We start from the raw sequence: 23,813 nt of genomic DNA, 5'->3' as shown, positions 1-23,813 counted from the left end.
AGGTTAGACGTGAGTAACTTGGAATAAATAGTACTCATCCCACGTAATGGCGGGTAAGCTAGCAATTTAACTTGATTTTACTTATTTATAGTTTCTTTTATCCATCCATGAATGTAATATTATTATGTTGGTTATTAATAGTTTTCACTGGAAGTTGTTTGTTATACATCTTCAAGAGAATTGTGTTTATGTATTGGACTCTCTAAGAAGTAAGATTGAAGAAAATTATAAGGGAACCATAAACATGTAGGTGCCTTGAACTCTTATAGTTATAATTTTTATAATTATGTCATTCCAATGTTTCAAGTTATTTAGATCATTGAAAATGTGGCAAGCTCAACACTCTATTTAACATTGTCGCAGTACTACAATTTGGAAACATGTGAAGATAAATTTACATTTGATTACATTTTAAATATGCTCAAATTTGCATTGAAATCCTTTGTTAACTCATAACTATGTTATTTTTCAAATTTTCTATATGTAGTGTCCTCGGCAACTAGGTTCTATCGAGTGTGGGTACTATTTGCAAAAGTATATACGAGAAATAGTGTGGAATCCTAAACTCCCATAACTGAACTTGTACGTATTATCATATACCTTTATGTGTTTATATATGCTTTATCCTTATATTAATCAGTATTATCTTTCTTTTTTTGTAGTTTAATACAAAAAAAGCCTACAAACAAGAAGAAATCGACGAAGTTCGAATAGAATGGACATCATTTGGTGGATGATTTGTGTAGTACCGATGGATTCATTACTTTTGTTTATTTGATGTAAGTATTTGGTTCGGGTTACTTTCTGTAGTAGTACTTAGCAGATTTGAAATATTTGGTTTTGTTTATAATATATAGAAGTTTGGATTGTTATGCTGAATGTAGTTTTGTTTGAGGGACGAGCGGTCCCATTTGTTTATGTGTAGAAGGATGTTAATATAGAAGTGTTTGATTGTTGCTGAATGTAGTATATTATTGTTTTCCAAGTTAATTTTGAGTTATTCTAAAGTAGAGACGTCGTGTTGAAATTTGTACTTGTTTGATCAACTCTTAAATAATTGTGTTTTAAGTTTAAGGTTAGTTTTTGAGTTAAGTGTTTTTGAGTTAAGTACTTTTAGAATAGATCATGGTGTTGAAATTAGTTTTAGTTGCATATTATGTTTTGAGAGTTTCAATAATATTGAGATATTATTTTGTGTCAATAACTGTGCGAAGGAGATATATTGATTGGTTAGTTTTGAGTTCTATTTTAGAGTGGGGGAGGTCATGTTGAAATTTGTAATTTTTTTTATTGTTTGTGTTTTGAATCTAAAGGTTAGTTTTTTAGTTAAGTTTTTCAAATAGATCATGATATTGAAATAGTTAGTTTTAGTTACATATTAATTTTTGAGTTGCAATAATATTGAGATATTATTTTATGCGATTAGGTTGGAAGGAGATATATGGTTGGTTAGTTTTGAGTTATATATATATTCTAAAGTGGAGAGGTCATGTTGAAATTTGTAATTTTTATTATTTGTGTGTTTTGAGTCTAAGGCTAGTTTTTGAGTTAAGATTTAGAATAGATATTGCATTTGATATGAACGTGTTAAGAGTTTTAGTTGCATATTAATTAGCTAATTTTAATTGCAATATTGAAATATTATCATAGGTCTGAAGGAAATATAGTTGGTTAGCCACGTCTCGGCAACCAACTAGTTTTTTAATTAAATTATTTACGAAATAATGACGGTCAATGTCTGTCATGAAATATAGTCATTCCACGACGCACATACGAGACGTAGATACAATGACGTACAAACAATGACGCTCAAATGATGACGTACAAACAATGACGCACAAACGATGATGTACAAACATTGTCGCACATATAATGACGGGTAAAAACCGCCATGCAAAATTAAACGAAACAAGGACATTCGTAAAGATGTCGGTCACCGTCCGTCATTGTTATCCATGGAAAAGAAGATTTACATGACGGGCAATGCCCGACATTAAAACTGTCCGTCATGAAAAAGAAACAAGGACACTCGAATAGATGTCTGTCACTGACCGACATGGTTACTTGTTAATGTCGGGCAATGCCCGTCATAAAAAGACGAATTTGTTGTAGTGAAGCAGAATGGCTTAGAAATTTCCTTAAAGATATTCCATTGTGGCCGAAGCCTGTAAGTGCCATATGTATTTATTGTGACAGCTTAGCAGCCTCAATGAGAGCTAAGAATAATGTCTACAATGGGAAGTCACGACACATAAGACGCAAGCATAATTCTATTAGGCAATTGCTCTCTAATGGAATAATTTCCATTGATTATGTAAAATCAAAAGAGAATGTTGCAGATCCTTTGACGAAAGGATTGTCAAGAGAGCAGGCTGCTTATACATCGAGGGAAATAGGGCTAAAGCCTATGAAATGAAATATCTGGTGGTAACCTAACCTAGTTGACTGGAGATCCCAAGATCTATGTTCAATAGGCAAACTGGCTGGATAATTTATAGTTGACACACTAAGAAACTTATAGTTTCATCCCATGTCTATGATGTTATGAGTGTAATCTGTTGATGTTAAGGTCATATTGATATCTTGATTACAAGAGGAGTAGTGGCAGATTACTCTTAATCAATATCACCTATGTGAGAGTAGAATTGGGTCGGTTCTATGAGAATTTTTCAAATGGCTTATGTTCTCTAAAGCTCTCATGAATTCAAGATCTTGTCCAGGACGAAATGGATACAACCGTATAGAACTCTAAGATACAAGATAAGTTATGTGTGATATTTGTTGTCTTAATTTATCATGAGAAGGATAGTTCCAGAGACAGTTCTCACTATTTCTTCGGTAAATTCGATAAATATTCACTAAGGAAGGTTCAAGTCCAAAAGACACATCTCCTGATGCATAACTTATCTATTTGCTCTCAACGTCTTGGTCGTGTTTTGTTTGTCTCAGTTTCTTTCATGTGGGGGATTGTTGGACTTAAAGGTGTGAAAGAAAGTGTAATTTAAAGAAACTTATTCACATATACTTTGTGAATATGTTTGTGGTTAATTTTTTAATTTTGGAGTTATTTATTTAAATGGAAAAGTTGTTTCTTTATTTGTTAATGTGTAACTTTATACATGTTAAAGTTACCTATGTAACATATGCAAAAATGTTACATATGAGTTTAATTTTGTGTAATAAGTTACATGTTTGGACAACTATATATAGTTGTGGTTTTGTTCATTTTGAGATATCCAAGCATACATCAATTGAGTATTCTCCTCCTCTCACAAGAATTCTCTCTTCTTTTTGAGTTCTTGTTCTTGTTTGTGTTGAGAGCAAGTGTCTAAGAGTTCTGCCAGATCCGTTCAAAGTTCCAGTTCTACCGGAGTTAGTCATTATATCCTGCTGAGACGATCGCTGTAGTCTGCTAGCAACTTGTGCAGGGAGAATAATTGTCTTCAGGTCAGCTCTATTGAAGCATGCCTCGATTATTTTGATCAAGTTTTGGTGTTAATCAAGTTGTCAAGATCTATAATTGTTTGTAGCCAGTTATATTGTAAATTGTTGCTATTATTATCCAGTTTACATATACAGCGTATATTTATCCAAAAATTGGAAGCCGAAGTCGTGCCTCAAGACCAAAATGGTATATTTTCGCATATGTTATGTCAAACTTTTGTTAAATGATTTTATGGATAAACAACTAATCTAACCCTAGTTTTCTACGGTCCTTAATACTTCCTAGTTCCTACGAGTTGGAAATTAACTCTATATTATAATCTCAAAAAATTAAAAAAAATGGGTCAAAAAAATAAAAAACACTGACAAAAATGAATTTTCATGAATGTCTAGAAGTAAAATTATACAAGATATTTGTTTAATTTTGGAACAAATTTCAATTATGTACTTAGACTTTGAAAAGATTCTGGAATTTTATTTTTAAAAATTATCCTTAGAGAAATTTTTAAAAATGATATTAGTCTTTTATATATAATTAAAAAGTTTGAGTTATAAATGATGTCACGTCCCCTTAATTTTTACATATTAGCTCTAAGGTAAAGAATTAAAATCAAGAATTTCAAATTCTAGGAGCATAATTGAAACATAACTCAAAAGTGGGGAGTATTTTATATAAGTTTAGCTATCAGTTTAAAACACTATTTCTGACTAATAGTTAATGAGTTCGAATCCCACTTGGAGTATGAAAAAAATATAATTTTCACCATCGAAAGTAGCATTGTGATGGAACCCATGAAAATTTATTTGATCAAGATTTTGACCAAGTCCGTGAAGTTCGACTCAGGCAATGGTTGACTCGGTGGACGAGCTGATGTGATAGCAAATAGAAGACATGCAAAAAAGAGTAAGACCGACCTATACTCTAGTGAGAATATAGTTTCGTATACCTGATAATGAGGTGGGAGATCTCTAGTCATAGACGAAGCTTCCAAGCATCTAACAAGCCTCCAACGACTCTTCGACAATCCAAGAATCAAAGCGTGTTATCGTGGAGTGTGTCGGATATCATTTCCTAAAGGAGAATCCTTTATTTGACATGATTGTAACTCAAGCTACAGATATGGAGATTACAGGCTTGACTTGACTTGGACTGCAAGCAGCCAGGGTAAGAGACATAGGTCGGTTCGTCCAATGGATGGCTTCTCAATCGGTCTTTTGGATCGACTCAGATTCTTTGGAGAGTTTCAAGGTTCGCTATTTTCACCCCATCAAATATTGATACGTGAATAGTCCCTATCAAATACTGACACGTGAGTAGTGAGAAATCACATTGATACAGTGTAGAATCAAAAACTTTAAACCAACGTCCTATCAAGAAATGGAATTCGAACAAGATTGTGTTAAAATTTGTAATACAAGTGTAGCGGGAATTGATTTTGAGAAAACCATGAAATCAAATCACCATGGTTGAAAATGAAATTCAACGATCCGACAACCAACGTTCTCTGAATCTGACGGCAAAAATCAAGAAAACGAGGGAAAGAAGTGGCCTCCCACCGTCTGATGCTGAATCCTTACCCGCTTCATCTTCAATCAAATCTTATATAAATCGCATCACTCACACTTCTCAACTCACTCTCTTCAGTGCTCCTCCATCGCCAGACGTAGCACTTACTCGCCAGATTCCGCCGGAATCGTCTCCATTCTGCCTTGTATCGTCGGAAAACTCACCGGTAAGTTCCAATTTCTCAGATCTGATTACAGCATTTGTTTCTTTGGCTGTAGGAGATGTGGAAAACTTCATATCAATCTTTTATCTTCTTCAAACTAAGGGCAATCGGTCTTTTTCGTGCTCAGTTTAGCTCTCTGTTCGTGTTTCTGGTAGCGAAGTCACATGAATCTGCGACCTGTGTTGTGTGATTTGCTTGAATTGTACTACATTGTATAGTATTTCATTTCCTTGTTTGGAAAGCCTCCGATCCGATGTCTATAATGACATTTGAATGAATTCAATCCAATACAGAGGAATTGAGTTCTGATTTCTTATTGATCTCATCTTGGTGATCTTGAATTTTTTATACTTATGTTCTCTACTAATCAAATCAATCGAACTGTATCCTTAACTTCGGAGTGTTGCTGTGCGCAGTGAGAAGATGAGGGAGATTCTTCACGTCCAAGGAGGTCAGTGTGGTAACCAGATCGGATCCAAGTTCTGGGAAGTGTTGTGCGATGAACATGGCATAGATCCTACTGGCCGATACACTGGAACCTCCGATTTGCAACTAGAACGTGTAAATGTGTACTACAACGAGGCTTCTTGTGGACGGTACGTCCCTCGTGCCGTGCTCATGGATCTCGAGCCTGGTACCATGGACAGCGTGAGGACGGGTCCTTATGGACAAATCTTCAGGCCAGACAACTTCGTTTTTGGGCAATCTGGTGCTGGCAACAACTGGGCCAAGGGGCATTATACAGAAGGAGCAGAACTTATCGATGCTGTGCTTGATGTTGTGAGAAAGGAAGCCGAGAATTGTGATTGTCTTCAAGGTACAGTGCTTGATTTCGTGTGATTCCTTGGATCTCTTTAAATTTTTCATTATTGATCCGATTAGAAGTGTTTAAGTTGAAGGTTTAAGTGCTCTGATTATGATTCATCGGTTCTCTAATGCAGCCTTTAATTATGCCTTGAGATCTTAACGATATGATTTAGAGTGTTGAACAATGGATCCAATATTGGAGTATGGTTTTTTTGCAATCCACGTGCGTTGCCTCTTTGTCTGAGTATATTATTAGAATATTAAACTCTTTTAAACACAACGGCTTCCTGAAGTTCAAAAAGTATATAAACGTCTTCTTTTGCTACATTACTTTTTGCTTTTACTATTGTTTTAAAAAGTGCACTTGGGTTTGAGCACAGCGGATCTTTATGGCCTCACCTGTTGTAAAGTAACGCCATTTGGGCGTGGCTCCTCTTAGTCAATGAGATCCATGGTTACTAATTAATTAATTAATTTTGTTCAAGTTCTTAAAAGTTCTCTCTTCTGCCGTCAACTTTATCTGAGAAATGATGTAGCTTGCAACGTTCATACTCTAGAGATAGTTATTTTTCTGTTACATAGGAAATGCTACAGTTTCAAATCATGGGGTTTCTGATTTATAAAGTGGAAATATTACAGATTCCAATCGTGGGATTTATGATTCATGAAATGTTTTCAACTCAGTTTGTTGGGTTGACATTTTTGTATGTCTGTTGCAGGTTTCCAAGTGTGCCATTCACTTGGTGGAGGCACTGGTTCTGGAATGGGGACTCTGCTGATTTCCAAAATCAGAGAAGAATATCCCGATAGGATGTTGCTTACTTTCTCCGTCTTCCCTTCACCGAAAGTGTCGGATACTGTTGTAGAGCCATACAATGCCACGCTTTCCGTTCACCAGCTCGTCGAGAATGCAGATGAGTGCATGGTGCTGGACAATGAAGCACTATATGATATATGCTTCAGGACTCTCAAGTTAACTACTCCTAGCTGTAAGTATAACACCTATCATTACTTGAAAAACGAGGAAAACAAAATGTTGGGAGGAGTTGATTCAGTATTTCAAGAAATTCTAAAAATCTAAATCAATAATTTAGTTATAAAAATTCATGAAGAGACAGGCCAATGAGTATTAATCAAGAATGAAAGTATGAAACTTTAATCTTCTGACCCTGAATTTAAGATAACCACATAACTTTACCTGTCATTATACATTGCCTGATTATTTTTCCTGAAACTTTTGTTCTTCATGTCTAAAAAGATGGAAAACCATTTTCTTGTAAGACTAGAGCTGCACTTTTACAATCCATAAATGGAAACATGTTAAATGAGTTGTAAGATATGTCGATAAATGTGTAACTTATAAGCTAAAAGATATTTTATTAGTCTATCAAGTATCGCCAATAAAACTTCACAAGTTTTAGAAAAATGCAAAGCTATGCTTTATTTCATGCCTACTCTTGAGTAGTGGATATTAATATATATACATATAGAAGCGCCCATAAACATAGATCACTTACAAGGAATGATCATAACAATTAACATGTAAATTTTACTGTTTCATGTTATTTTGTTTTCTTCTTGATTTCTTTGCTACTGAAACAGTTGGCGATCTCAACCATTTAATTTCCGCTACTATGAGTGGGGTGACATGCTGTCTCAGATTCGCTGGCCAGCTTAACTCTGACCTCAGAAAACTTGCTGTGAATCTAATTCCCTTTCCTCGCCTACACTTCTTTATGGTGGGATTTGCTCCTCTTACCTCTCGTGGGTCGCAGCTGTATCGGGCTCTGACCGTGCCAGAGTTGACACAGCAAATGTGGGATTCTAAAAACATGATGTGCGCTGCAGATCCCCGCCATGGCCGATACCTCACTGCCTCTGCCATGTTCCGGGGCAAGATGAGTACTAAAGAGGTTGATGAGCAGATGATCAATGTTCAGAACAAGAATTCCTCATACTTCGTTGAATGGATTCCCAACAATGTTAAATCCAGCGTCTGTGACATTGCTCCTAAAGGACTTACCATGGCATCAACCTTCATTGGAAACTCAACCTCCATTCAGGAAATGTTCAGGCGTGTAAGCGAGCAGTTCACAGCCATGTTCAGGAGGAAAGCTTTCTTGCATTGGTACACTGGAGAAGGAATGGACGAAATGGAGTTCACCGAGGCGGAAAGCAACATGAATGATCTCGTTTCCGAGTATCAGCAGTACCAGGACGCTACCGCTGAGGAGGGCTATTACGAGGAGGAGGAGGAAGAGGAAGAGGAAGAAGGCATCCACGCCCACGATATGTGAGTAAACTCCAATTCTGTGTGTGTAATTTAGAGTGTATAATTTTGATGCCTATGACTATATATATGCTATTAGTGTTGAGTACAAGTTCTTGTGTGCTTCCTGTGGGTGTTTCATGCTTTCTTGGTACTGTTTCAGTATGTTGTGATGTTAGAGTTATCCCATCTTCACATTCTAGTTGAAGTTGTCAAGCATTGGGGAGAGAGGAGTATTTTTGTTTGTATGAGTTTCCACTTCAGGAACATCCATGGATTGTTTAATATGAAACCTAGCCAATCAGTTCCACGATTACATGCTTCATCTTTTAAGACTATGCTCTTAGCTTGCTTTTTTTAAGCCATTGTTCTTCCTCTATAATCCGCCATTGATCTCAAACTCTGATGCCATTTGGTAGTGATTTCAACATGAGTAGATGATGGCAAGCTCATCAACTGTATACAAAGTGAGAATTACAAATCTTTAGACAAGTAAATCAACTTAAAGCTTAGAGGTAAGAAAAACAGCCGAGTTAGTATCTACATCGTCCCGGGATGATCGAGAGCATGAACACTTAAGTTTGGGTAATGTGTATGTGTCCGTGTTGGACACGTATTGGACACTTGTTAACATAATAGACATGTGTTAGAGATTAGTTGCTCCAATTGAGTATGTGTCACTTATTAGGTAGTTGTAGAATACAAAACTTCGAAAAGGTTAAATCTTTCCGAACCGATGCCTCAATAGGAAAAATAAACCTCTGAGACTTGCTATGAAAAATGGAAAAATGGATCACAATATTTTGCTTATACAACGCAACAACAATGGAAGAAGTTAATACCAAGGAAAAATAGATTATTTAAAAAGTGTGAATTTTTAATTTTGTGTCTGATAAATTTTTGAAGTTTAAAAGTGTCTTGTTTCTCCGCTGTCTATTTTGTATATAATAGTTTCGCGATAAGTCTTTAACTAACTTTGAATTTTGTTCCTCATAGATCCATAGGCTATTAGATAGTTTTTAAAATTGACGGACCTAAACGTAAAGTTGAAAGGTTATGGTTCTATGGTCGGTGAATTTTTTAAAATGTCAAATAGGTCAAGATCATCCATAAACTATTAGACAATTGTTGCATCATGAATATCAGGTTAAATTTTAAGTTTAGTCTATAAACTTTCAGAAGTTGTGTCTAATATGTTTTAAAAGATTGTCTAATACGTCTCCAACCTATTAGACAATTTTTAAAGGCCGGAGGCGTATTAAACACAACCTCCAAAAATTAATAGACTAAAGTTATAATTTAACTTATCGTTCACAATGCAACAAAGAAACCTACCCTTTGCTAAGTGTTCTTAGAATACTTCTAGGATTTAGAAGTCCTAGAATTAAGGGACATAAACAAGATTGAATATTAATGTAAGAAGGGAAGAGATAAGAGATTTCATAAGATTGAATATTAACATATCGTTCCCCAGGCTTAGATATTAATTTAATTTATATAATTGAGGAAAAAATGAAATTGTAAAAATTTAAAGATAAAACTTTGTGATACCATATTAGAATACTACTATGCCTAAAAACTTTGTGATACCATATTTTTTAACTATTGTATTTTCTTATATATATAATTTTTTATTTCTTTTACAAAATATTTTCTTTTTTTAATTAAAAATATTTTGAAAAATCATTTTTTAACTTTTTTTTAGTAAAACATGTTGGAGGATGGATTCGAACTCACAACCTCAACTATCTCTGAACTATGCTCGCTTTGACAAAAATTTATTCTTTATTTAAGCATAATAATCTAGACTTTAAAAATATATATTATAAATTATATTTTCTTTAATGAATTATATTTCACGAGTATATGTTATATATTTGTTATATTTTATATCATGTCTACTAAATTTTATTTTAACTATATATATATATATATATATATATATATTGTTTAGATTTATATCCTAAATCAATATGTCATAAGTTCAAATCTCCACCACACAAGTTGTTGTTTAAAAAATAAAAACAAGAAATAGGAAATAGTTATGAAACATATTTTACCAAATGGGTCTTAAATAGCTTGACACACACACATTAATTGAATAAATACTATTTTCATACTTTTTCTCAGGCTATTTTTTTTTTTTTTGAGTATAACATGTGGGGTGGGGGATCGAATTCACAACCTTATGGTTGGAGGTACATGTCAATTACCGCTGAGCTATGTTCGCTTTGGGGCTAAAAATTTATTTTAGTTTCGGATGCTTGTACATCTATTTAAGATATATTTAAACCAATGTATCGCCTTTTAAACTGATTAAACAACTTAGTAAAAAGAACAATTTTAAACCAATATAATGTTTTTACATTCATGTATTCCACCCTCAAAATGTTCATATAAGTATTTGATACGTGTTTACGGTGCTTAACAAGAGTGTTCTGCTTAGCCAGTGTTCGATATTGTATATAACAACGGTTAAAATATATGACACGGATATATTATCCAAAATTAATTACCTCTAGGATAAACTCTAGCTGAGAAAATCAGTATCCTTTTTCCCTACTCCATAAAGAATGAAAATTGGCATTGTTCAGAATCCTTGAAGGAAAAGGAGTTTGAAACAAAAAGAAACACCCTTAATTAATACTATTTAGAAGAACGTATTAATGTTTATTAAATTTGTGCTTGATCTATATTTTCCATTTTGAGCACAAAGTGTATTAGGACAATTATCCTCCCCATAATTTTACAAATAGCACGATATTATCTACTTTAAACTTAAGCTCGTACATTTTCTGCTTTTGTTATCCATTCAACAAATTATACGGTGAAAATGAATCCCTTTCTACCAATTAAAAATAATGAGATGAAATGTACAGCAAGGTTTAAAATAATGTCGATGTGTGATTACTGAAAATGTCGATGTCGATGGATATTTCTATAAAATTGAGAACTCGACATTTTCATGGACATCGACATTTAAAACGGGAAATTGACTCAAATAACCTAACAAAGTTTTAACTTTGCTCAAATAACTCACCCCTCGAAAATTGTTTTGATTTAATTGTACTTAAAGCAATGAGTGAAATTTATATAAATGGGTTGCAAGGGTTGACCCACATTATTTTTGAACTTCTCCAAAACATAGGCCATCCATCATAATGATATTTTTGTTAAGCTCATAATATAAACATTTCCTTATATATATATATATATATATATTGATTTTCCACTTTTTAAAAAAACAGAAAATCCTGAAAAATGGGTATGATTTCAGAAGCACTTGAAGAAAAAGCAGATAGAAAGTAAAACACAGAGAAACAGATGCATATTTTCACACACACCAACACTATCTTTTGCGAGTTTTATCTTTTTCGATCAAAGCTGTGACAGCCCTCCAACTTCTGCATCATAAATCTTAAATTATTGCTGCCACTTTTCGATGTTTAAAAATAATTGATCGAGAAATTATTGGAGGAGGTCGCCAGAATGGCCGGTGTAATAACTTTCCAGAATGGAGAGAAAGTTTGAGGCATATAGATTATTCGAGGATGGTCATAATAGCGTTCCATACAATTATATGCCTTTCGTGCTTTAGCGGGCTTTGTTCAACTATTTTGGACATGCCTCAACCGTTAATTTAGTGGCAATTGCATTATGATCCCATCATTCAATTATTACAGTGCACACAAATTTCGAGTATGCATCCAACCATTATTAGGGATCGCCAAATTAAACGTGGCTACCTCATCCAATTATTACAATACACGGTTATTAGGAGTAGTAGTCACATATATTATAGTCTTCTCTCATGATTTAACTACATATCAGGGATACATTTAAATTTCTAATCTAAATTATCCAATGGTTAATATAGGAACCGTCACGTTTGTGTGGCTACCTCATTCAATTATATATTACAAGAGTACACATCACGGATTTCAAACATGCATCCAACAGTTAGTAGGAGCACAATTACATTGTGACTGTCCCGTCCATTAATTTTTTTTTTTAAAAAAAGAGAGAATTCTCCCTTTTTCTTTCTTTCTTTTTTCCACCAGAAACAGACACTGTACAGAAACATACACTTGTTGGGCAATGATTCAGAAAAAGAATCCAAGATGGGTGGATGGATGCAACTCATTTTCTCTTTGGCATTTTTCTCTCCAAGAATTTGAGAAAACTTATGATGCTCCTATCAACTTCTCTTTTCTTTTCCTTTTTCCAATTCCTCAGATCTTATGCATGTGAAACTTCATCATTTTGCCCCCACTCTCCTTCACTTTTTAACATTCTCCTCTCTCTTTCTCTTTCTCTTCTTTATATCAACCATCCACATCAAAAATAATATATATTTTTTGGAATTTTTGAATAAAATTAACTTTTTATTTAAAATGGAATAATCACAACTTTTCATAAACGAGTGCGTCTTTTCTAAAGTTATATCCAGACATAACCTTAGATAGGACTATTTGAATGGCCACAAATAGTCTATAAATACGTGGTTCTTCTCAGTTTACAACACAGAAAAACTATCCCTAAAAATTCTCTCTTTTCTCCTCTGTACGAGTACTTAAATATTGTGAGTTCGTTGAGTCCTGTGTTTGAAGTGCTGCATTCGCAGGTCGGTATATCCGTCCTATCTTGAGAGACAATTGTTCATGAAACCTTGAGCACCATAGAGGGAACAAAATTATCTTAAGGAAACAATGCTACATTATTGGATTCGGATTTTTAATTTTGTGTTTCCTTAAGTTTTCTATGCATATTTCTCCAACACAATATTAGGTCACACTAGAATTTTTGTTCTTTTACTTTCTGTGTTATGATTGAAAGGTTGGCACGTGGAGAACGAAAATTGAATCTACAAGACATATTATACTAACTAATTAACTAAGTTCATGTTTGGCTGAAAAATTATGGTTCTATGTGATGGAGATTCAATCTGACAATTTATTTATAAAATGTAATAATAAATCAGTTTAATGATGTAATATCACTACAATAAATATCATACATATGAGATAGCATTTGAAAAACGCTAAATATATTTATAGTGTTTTTCAAAATGCTATTAGAAGTCCTTTTTTTTTTTAATTACGATAATATATTTTGTTCTAATAATGTTCACATAAGTCGAAAAATATATGAATTTGGGTAAAGTATTAGAAGAAGCACATAGAACTTTAACTAGATATCATATTACTCCTATTATAAAGTGCTACCCACAGGGCTCGTTTAGATATTGGTGCACTTTTCAGAGTACAGCTAGAAATAAATTAATAATTTTTATGTTGGATTATTTTTGTTAATTTTAATCAAACAACAGAGATTAAGCATGGAGACTAAATAATTAATTAGATCGCTAAAGATATGTATCATTGGATCTTTTTAAGTGCATCAATTTTTAGTTTCTTCTTTCTATTTTAAATATTCAAATTTTGCTCCAAAGTTATTAAAAGTTTTCAATCACGCCCTGGACAAATCACTTGATTTAAACTGAATAGTGTGATTAGTGATTTCAAAAGATATTATTTTCTATGAGTTAAACATGTTTTCCATCAAGCCTGCCCAATTATTAAAATAAGAAGATCAGAAAGAACGAGTTGTGAATTTGCAAAAAACAAACGTAATTCAATTGTAATTGAGATATAATTTCCGACCAAGAAATTGTAAGTTCGATCTCCCACCGCACATGTTGTTGTACTAAAAAAGGGTTCGTATTATAATATAGAATCTTGAAGAGACGGGTTTTATTAAAATCCCATCAAGATCATCTTCTAAAGAAACAATTTCATTTTTCTACTTGTTATTGAATCCTCAATCCATCTCAAATCATCTAAAACGACAATCATACATAATTTTTGAATAAGTGCAAGAACGACACTGTTCGAGGAATGGAGAATAAATAGTAAAGTTTCACAGACAAAATGGATAACTTTTAACACCAAAAAGTGGTTCCAAAACCTTGAGGATTTCCTTACCAAGGCTTGTGTACCATATGGAAATTGACCTACAATGTCTCATCAAATTATTAACTTCAAAATCATTCGAGAAAGAAAACAGTACAAAAAAAGTAAAAAAGAAAACATATTATATATGTTCGCTACCTCATGAGATGGTATACTTTAGAAATTAGTAATTTTTATGCATTTTTCGGCTCCAAATATTGTAGGGTCAAACGATTGCCCTATGAAATTAATCGAGGTGCGTGTAAGCTGACCCGAATTACACTCACGGATATAAAATATATATATATGTTCACTAAAATAGACGCTATTAGTAAAAGACCAACCAAGTAAAGCTACGAAACAAAATGAAAATGGAGAACCTCACCAAAATTAAGTTCCATTTATATGAAATTATACAACATCTCATGTATTTATCAGAGAAAGATCCAAATAAACAAACAAACATAAAAGAAATAATTGAAGTTTTGAATCCATTTTTATTTGTAAACTAGCTAGGAACCTTATTGTTCTTACTCAACTTCTTCCCTCTTTTGATTTCTATAGAAAAAGAGTCATTTTAGGAATGGAAATGGGGCGGGATATATAGGGTTAAAAAATCTCTCATACATCCTCGACCCCATCCTATTTTAGATTAAGAAAGTCGCATCATCTTGTTCAGAGTGACTTCTTCTCTCTCACAGAATTTTTTTTTTTTTGTCATTTCTAAGTGTTTATTCGATAACGTTCTCGTTTCTCGTTTCTCGTTTTCTATTTTCTAATCAAGAAAAATAAAACTACGTTTTAGTAACTTTTCTTGTTTCTTGTTCTTTCTTTTCTATTGAAAAAAGAAACAAAAACGTGTTTGGTAACCATTTTTAATTATTTTGTTATTAAAATAATTAAAACTTTATATGAAATTTAATTTTTCAAATTAAATATTCAATTCCTTTTGTGTTATATTTTTTTTAATATTTATTGTGCATTTTAAAACTAAAAATGATTAAAAAAATTTATCTATATTTTCGAAAAAAAAAAACTAGAAACAGAAACGAGATTCAATAAACTTGATTTTGTTGTTTCTAACCTTGCTACACAATTTTGGAAACGTTACTTTAAAAATGAGAAATGAAAAACATAAATAATTATCAAATACTTATGTTTTTAAATAAATTAGAAACGGAAACGTAACCAGTAACCAATAAGCCTGAGTGACTCTCAAAGTTATTAAAAGAACAAAAGGGTTGGAATACTAACTAAATGATTATACGATATATCTATTTGACAAATATTGATATATAGTTAAATAATAACTTAACAATTTGATTATTTGTAATGCACCATCTCTTTCTCTAGATGTATTAATTAATTAAAGGTTTAAACACTACTTTGTTGGCCAAAACATGTGCAAAATTTTAACACAAACATTATACCCAATGAAAAACCTATATCCGTGAGTGTCCTTACACTAATACATTTAGTGTTGGGAAACACATATGAATTACTAATTCGATTGTCATCATGGGTTTGAATTTATTCCCTCTTAATTATCCCTAACCCATTTGGATCAATGAGCCACTCATGATGGCTAAATTTAATACAAATTTATAACTACAATATTTCTAGAAATTTAGTGAATGAAGTGTGTCATGCTAAAATTTTGATTGAAATAAATGAGCTAAACATGAAGATCATGGGACCAAAATCTCACAATTTTTTTTTAAGTACAGGGAGGATTAAAATGTACCAGATTTGAAAGTATAGGGATAGCCAAAAAAGGATGTTTTGAAACTACAACGATCAAAATGAAACAAAAGCGAAATCATCATGGGTGGTCTTATTAGTCAAAAAGAGTAAGGTAAATAAAAAAGATCCAGAGAGAATGGGTCTGAACCCAATGATTGACCACCTACTTAGAAATTAATTTTCTACGTACATCCTCGACAATCAAATATAGTAGGATTAAGACAAAGATTTAGATGTGTGGTTTCAGAGAAGAAAGGGGTTTTTGTGGGTCACAATCACATGGAGATAGAGAAAGGGCATGTGATGTAATGCACAATATGTCCACACTATTCCTTCAGAACCTCTGACCAAATTCAACCCTTATTCTTTTGGATTTAGAATCTTCCTCATTATTCAATTCCCATTCCTAACAAACCTAGCTCCCTAACATCTACCACTGCTTTCTTTCTCTCACTTTTTTTCTTTTTACGTGTTTAATTTAAAATTTATCTGAGGCTTCGGAAGGTTATATGGTACTTTTTTTTCCCTATCTTAAGATTTGACTCATAAAAGATATCTGAGTACACCACCATTTTATATATAATATGTAGTAAAAATAGATTTGTTCTCGGGGATTGAATTTCATTGATCACTTAAATTCACTTAATGTTTGAATCAGTGTTTTTATTAATCATTGTGTTTTCTTTGCAAACTTCCCCTCGACAGATCTATTTTTTACCACATATTATATATAAAATGGTGATTATATTGTTGAACTTGAGGGGAAAAAAATAAAACTTAGGTTGATTTTTCTATCCTCTACCAATAGTTTTTGGAATTTTAGTCTAGTTAACTTCAAAAAGGCTAATTAAAAGAAATGTTGTTTTCAAAAATGGGTTTTCAAAAAATTGATAAACAATTAACTAACTAAAATGTGTATAAGAAGAAAGAATTGGATAGGGGTTCCGATTTACGCCTTTATAGTATTTAAGGAAACAATTTAATTTTGACAAACAAGTCAACACAAGAGAAACGAAGATGGTGGCAAAGAGAGGAACAAACTATTATTCGAAATGGTCATAATCTTCTTAGTCACAAAGCACCCGAACCGAACAACTAGGAGCGAAAATGGCGTATAGAAAACAAGCTCAAAAGAAACACACAAAAGAAGAGAATTAAAGCCATAAGAGAGTACATAAGAAAGCTCCAAATTAGGGAGTGGGGGCATATAGTAGGTGGGCATGAGATGGCTGGATTTGTCCTAGAAACCAGAGAAAAGTCTCGAAAGGGCAAAAAAAACCAATATTCTTTTGAAAGACAGGGATCAATTTGACATAAAAAAAAAGAAGCAGCATATAGAATATGATCTTTCACTTCTCAGTTCCAAAACAAATAATAATAAAAAAAATTAATTATATTATTCCTTCCTTTCTAGACACAAAAATCATCCCCCACTTTATTTTATTTTTTTTCTTTTCCATCTCAATATATGTCACGGGCATGCCTTGGGATGTACAAAGAAGGAAAATAAATGAATAAAAAGCCTAGGAATGTTCCTACCCCCTCCCCTTGCCTTGTAATAAAATATTAATTTTTAAAGTGTCGGGATATTCATAGTGTGATCAAAAGAGAGCGATTGAAAGTTATAGAGAAAAGAGAAAATGTGTAATGTGAGTTTAGAGAGTATGGTTGTTGGAAACTTAGAGAAAAAACAATGAATAATGTGTAGCATATGCTCGATTTGTTATGTATCATACACATCTATTTCTAAAGGTTAAATGTTCAAAACCCGTCTCAACATTTTGTCATGCTTAATTTAGTCAAATAAACATAGAATACTTTTAATTACGATCATCATCTGACTAGCTAGTATTATATTGTAAAATTTTATCGGTGGAATGATAGTTACTCATTAATAAAAAGTTAGCTTTAAATTTTGTTTTAGTATTTAACGTTTTCATGCCTATTATTTCATTTTAGTTTTTAAATTTCCATGCTTATTTAAATATTGTGTCTATTAATCATTTAAATTCAAATTTATCATAAAACATGTTTTCATTTTACATATAAACTCCAAACACATTTTTTTATATGTCAATCTAAGCATAGCTCAACGGTAAAGACACCTATGTCTAAACAAAAGATCGTGAGTTCGGGTCCTCCACCCTACATGTTGTACTAAAAAAAACATTATATTCCTTCTTTACTTGAAAATCTCACTAGCTCAATGAATAAAACACCTACATTACGTAAATAACACCTTGAGTAGAGAGAGATACAAGTAAGTAAGACAATAATTATAATAAGCTTTAATGATAGGATAGAACAAATATTTGACATGTGAAGGTCATGTGCTTCTCAAATTGGTTTATTGAGAGAGGAAGAAGAATATTGGCATAGTCATATGTTGTTGTTTCATAAAGTAGAGCCAATTATAATAATGAGAGAGAGAGAGAGAGAAGTGTGTGTATATAGAAGAAAGAAGCGAAGGGAAGTGGGTGTAGTGAGTGTGTGTGTGGAAAACTGGAAATGGAGGAGAATATTATTGAGTGCGACCAGAAGGGCAATCCGGCGCCGTTTTTGACAAAGACTTATGATCTGGTGGAGGATCCTCGCACCGATCACATTGTTTCTTGGGGCCAATCTCACACCACTTTCGTTGTTTGGAGACCCCCTGAGTTTGCCTCTCACGTTCTTCCCAACTACTTCAAACACAACAATTTCTCAAGCTTTGTTCGACAACTCAACACTTATGTATGAATCTCTCTCTCTCTATCTTCTTTCATATTTCTTTCTCTCTCTCCTGATCTCTCGATCGGACGATACGGATGTAGAGTGAGAATTCGAACGCCTATAGCCGATCACTTGTGAGCTAGGTGCTTTGAAGAGCAAGAGTTTGGCATACATCGTGCAATCATTGTTTAACTACTTGAGTTAATTGCACTTAAGTCGGCTTTTGATGGGATATTCAAACATACGATCTGTGAGGGAGACGGTACTAGTTAGTGACTAGCTTCACTGTCTCTTAATTTAGTTGGATTTGAGCCGGTGAGATTTGAACCTAGCTAGCCACCACTTGTAGAGGGCTTAGCATGATAGGAATAATACAAACTCGACCCACAACCTATAAAGCGAGACTACGTTAGTGTCTAGCGCTTAAGAATGACCTAAGCAATAATGCTCATGTTCACTCTAATCTCTTAATGGAATTCAAACCTTCCAACTTATGAAAGTAGACATTAGTATATTTAAGGCACTTAACTTATGCTCATGTTTACTCAGATATTCAGAAACGAACTCAAATCTAGCCATGGACTGAAGAATTAATAGAGGCACTAGTCCTATATGGCTAGGCCGAGTATAAACACCAACAAGTGCTATTAATATGCTCAAATAGCTAGGATCTCTTTGATCAAAGAAATTATTCAAGGGAGCTAAACTAAACATAAGATTGACGGTTTTAAGCGGAAAGTAAAAACGGCTGAATTTACTATGTTCTTTGTCATGCATTCGTTGGTTAGAAGAGATCAGCATCTAACTACTTGAATTATACTCGGGTTTTTTTCTCGCTCTAACTAATTTTAATCTTGTGATCCACAGGGATTCAAGAAAATAGTAGCAGACAGATGGGAATTTGGCAACGAAAACTTCAAAAAGGGAGAGAAAAAATTACTTTCAGAGATTCATAGAAGAAAATCTCATAATAATCACAACATTAATAACAACAATAATATCAATATAAATTCCCACCACCAAAATCCATTATTCCACCAATTCTTCCATCTCGACCACGAACCACTCACCCTCTACTACACGGCCGCGACCGCCGCCGCCGATTCCGACATCCTGGAGGCGCTGACGCAAGACAACCGCCGTCTACGGCGGAGAAACTACATGCTGTTATCGGAGCTGGCCCAGATGAAGAATCTCTACTCCGACATCATCTACTTCATCCAGAACCACGTCAGCCCACTCCAACATAAAACTGCCAGATCATCATCAGTTCCCAAATTGGTGGAGCTGGATTCGCCGCCGCCGCCGCCGGCCGCCGGACCGGAGGAGGGAAATGGAAACGGGACGGTGAAACTATTTGGGGTTCCGATCAGAGGGAAGAAGAGAGTGCAGCCGGAAGAGGGTGAGCTTCAGATGATGAGCTCCAATGGCGGATTATAGAGTTTAGATTATATCTCTCTGCTTAGAAAAAAGAAGGATTTTTTTTCTTTTTTTATTATTTTGCTTCTTTTTTTTTCGGTAGTGAGATTATTATTAAAAAAAATTGTACATAGATATTGATGGAATATGATCGGGATGTTTTTTTTTTGTTTGAGTACAATAATTTCAAGATATAGGGAATCGAACCACTAATATAAGTATACAACGATTATTGTTGAGTTATACTCAAGAATATTTTAATTGAAAATGACGACTCGCATCATAATTTTATTAAAAATAAAATGAAATAAGAGAAGTTGGAACGAGGTTGTAACCTTTTCTATTTCATTTGGGTCATTTTTCAATTTTCTAAATTTTTAATTTTACTTTTAATATATTAAAAATAATCCATGAAAACTTTTCATAAAAATAATAATTACAAGTTGATACACCTTCAAGTTCGTATTCTATCAATGCATTCGAATATATAGACATATCGCTAACTTGATATAACTACTTCATGCATCAAACTTAATTTGACAATTAAGAAAATTTATTTTTTCAAAGTGGAATATCTCCAATTAGTATACTTACATGTTTTAAAGAAAATATATATATATATATATGCCTACATATTCGAATATATCAATAAAACAATAATTTAGAGAGATAAATTTTTATATCACAAATTTGAACATGTACTTTTACTTTTTAAGGATCTAATTAAGAATTTCAATATCATTTAAAAATTTAACCAAAATAAGGATTACTTAAAATGTTAGAGAGTATTTAGTATGTTTAATAGTTCCTTTTCGTTTTCGTCAACCTAATTAAGTATAGTTCAACCGATTAAAATGATGATTCAAATTATTATATATATTTTTCTTCCAACCTTCCAAGTAAGAAACCTACCCTCTTCTTTTACCATGTAAATAGATTAATACAAATAAGCCAAATGTAACATGTATAGGCAAATTGGGCCTTTTTTATTTTTTACTTTTTACCAAAATTGATATCGAATCTTAGTTTTTTTTTTTAATAGGAAAAAACTAGTTCAAAAATGGGTCAAACCATTAACTTTGGGATGATAATAAGCTAAGCTTGAATTGACAACAAAATTAAAAATTGATATTGAAATAAATCCTTTTGAAGAATTAAAATATGTTTGGTATGCAATTTAAATTAGATTCTTCTTTTCACATTCATTAAATCAAAATTTTAGATTCTATTGAAACTTGCAACATTTTTATGTTTACTGTGTTCTCAAATTTTAAATTTGAAATTTCTTAAAATGTAGAATTACATTAAAAAAATTTATTATTATTACTATTATTTCTTTTTATAAATATACTACTACAAGTTAGATGTGGCTCAATGCTCATATTAGCATCAAAATCAATTTCAATTAACTCCCAAACCAACCCAAACTAAATCTGAATTGATTTATATCTACCGGTTTGTAAAGTTTTTTTTTCTTTTTTAGTATAAGGGTAAGAATTGACTCAGAACCTCCTGATGGGAGATATATGTCAGAGCTATATTCGCTTTCGCCACCGATTTATAAAACTAAACGATCTAAATAGCTTTGAATTTTCAATTTTATGAAACCAAATCACTAAAGTTGTTTAATCCAACTTGGTCAACTTTTTCATCTTTAGCTTACACTCTTGAGTATGTAAGTTAGTGCTTTAAACAGTCATCTCTATTCAAATATAGTTTTAATCTCTCATTATCAACTATTTAAATTCTTCGATTTCTAGGGCTTGTTTGATAACCATTTTAGTTTTTGGGTTTTTTTATATTAGGTTTTGGTTTGTGGTTTTGTGTTTTTAAAAAACAAAAATCATATATGTTTGATAACCTTTTTTGTTTTTTGTTTTTACGAAACAAAAAATCAAAACATATTTCATAACCATTTTTAGTTTTTTGTTTTTAAAAAGTTAGAAAATTGAAAATATATATTAGAGAGAGAAAATTTTATGTAGAATAGAGAAGACAATGTTGTGGGTGCGAGTGAGGATGCTCTCCCCCATTCTTGGGCTCCTAAAAAGTTTTAGTCTCCATATCCACCTCGTTCTTGGGTCCAAGAGATGTTCTCGAGAAAAATTATCGGTTTTATAATTGTTTATAATTATTTTTAGAATTTAAGTATAAAAAAAGTGTAATAAATATATATTAATTATTTAAAAAATGGAATCGGGGACGGGGACGGGGTCAGGACATGCATTTTCTATTTTTGGGACCCGACCCTGCAGAAATTTTTGTCTTTCCCTAATGTAGACACATGAAAATAGGGATGTAAATAAATTTTTGGAAGATAAATTTTAGAGAGGTAAATAAAAATATTTATAAAAAAATAGTGAAATAAAAGTTAAAGACAAAAAGAGAAACATTTTGGAGAAAAAAATAAAGTCGAGAGGAAAAGATACGTTAAAGAAAAAAATTATAAAGAAAGAGAAAAAATTATAGTGGAAACAAATTTAGAGATAAAAACAAAATTCAAAATATAATTTTTATAGAAAATAAATAAATACAAATATAAATAAAAGTTACAGTGAAAGAAAATTGAACGAGAAAATAAAATATAATTTTTAGAGGAAAAAATAGATTACGAATATAAAGAAAAGTTATAAAATATGAAATTTTAAAGAGAAAAAACTTAGGAAAAATATTAAATTTTTAGTGATAGAAATGGAACTGATCTGTTAGAAAAAATATATATAAAAAAATTTGAAGAGAGACAAATAACCTTAAATATTCAAAATATGAAAATTTTAAAGAGTCAAAAATAAAGTTTTGTAGAGAGAAATTTAGAAATAAAAAAAAATTAGAGTGAAAAATAAATTTTTTAGAGATAAATACGAGAAAAGAAGTTGACTATTAGAAGAAAAAGTGAGATTTTGAAAAACAAAAACCTATTTTTTGAAAACTATTTTTACTTTTTTTGAAATTTACATAAAATTTCAAAATTGTTTTTAAAAAATGAAAAACAAAAATTTGAATTGGTTATCAAACACCTCTGTTTTTTAAAAACTAAAAACCAAAAACCAAATGATTATCAAACGAAGCACTTAAATTTTCAAATTCGTACCAATATTTTCTTGTTACATTGAATTGAAAACTTGGTAGACTCCTACAAATTTTTGTTTTAAAAGAACACATAAGCTGATATCTTTATCAATAAATTCATACGCAGCATTCAAACTATAATTTCAAAAAAAAAAAATTGTTTTTATTTATTAATAATTTAAAAAATATTTAAATACAACTTTAAATCAAGTTCTCAACCAAAAAACACCACCTTTTTTTTTTAATTTGTCTAAAGAGATGGAGAAAAAGTGGAAAAGACATGTCATTTACATCATAATCATGATCATGAATGAATGTTATGATTTTGAGATTGTACAGTTTCCTAATTCTTAGAAATAGAATCTTTGCCTCCAATTACTTTTGTCTTGTTCGGATCCATGTGGTCACACATCATTTACAATTTGAGAACGGTACCTTTAAATTTATTTTTTTCCTCGAAATTCAACAACATATGGGTTGGGATTCAAATATGTAACATTTTGATTGAAAATATATATCTTGTTATAATGGGATACCAATTGCTTGGATGCCTTTGTTGAAAGTCTTGCGATAATTTTTTTTTTTTTTTTTTTAGGTTTTCTAAGTTTGTCTCCTTTATCCATAACACGCGTGGTGATGGGATTGAACCTATGTATGGCGAATTCAGTG

General features: G+C 32.1%; 2 protein-coding genes across 2 annotated transcripts; both read left to right on the top strand.

Moving 5' to 3' along the window:
* Positions 1 to 4,834: 4,834 nt before the first annotated feature.
* LOC111020797 (tubulin beta-3 chain) lies at positions 4,835 to 8,566 on the top strand. The gene is made up of 4 exons (XM_022297575.2): positions 4,835 to 5,177; positions 5,591 to 5,991; positions 6,701 to 6,970; positions 7,584 to 8,566. Exons 2-4 carry the CDS (start codon positions 5,598 to 5,600, stop codon positions 8,276 to 8,278), a joined length of 1,359 nt encoding a protein of 452 aa, XP_022153267.1. The 5' UTR covers positions 4,835 to 5,177; positions 5,591 to 5,597; the 3' UTR covers positions 8,279 to 8,566.
* A 9,835-nt stretch (positions 8,567 to 18,401) lies between these two features.
* On the top strand, positions 18,402 to 20,242 carry LOC111020798 (heat stress transcription factor B-4d). Its single transcript, XM_022297576.2, has 2 exons — positions 18,402 to 18,677; positions 19,524 to 20,242. The coding sequence occupies exons 1-2, from the start codon at positions 18,453 to 18,455 to the stop codon at positions 20,094 to 20,096; spliced, it is 798 nt and encodes a 265-aa protein (XP_022153268.1). The 5' UTR covers positions 18,402 to 18,452; the 3' UTR covers positions 20,097 to 20,242.
* The last annotated feature ends 3,571 nt before the right edge of the window (positions 20,243 to 23,813 follow it).

This window comes from Momordica charantia, assembly GCF_013281855.1.
Source record: "Momordica charantia cultivar OHB3-1 chromosome 6 unlocalized genomic scaffold, Mcharantia_2.0 BLBB01000006.1, whole genome shotgun sequence".
NCBI lineage: Eukaryota > Viridiplantae > Streptophyta > Magnoliopsida > Cucurbitales > Cucurbitaceae > Momordica > Momordica charantia.
This window is presented reverse-complemented; position numbering and strand designations above follow the sequence as displayed.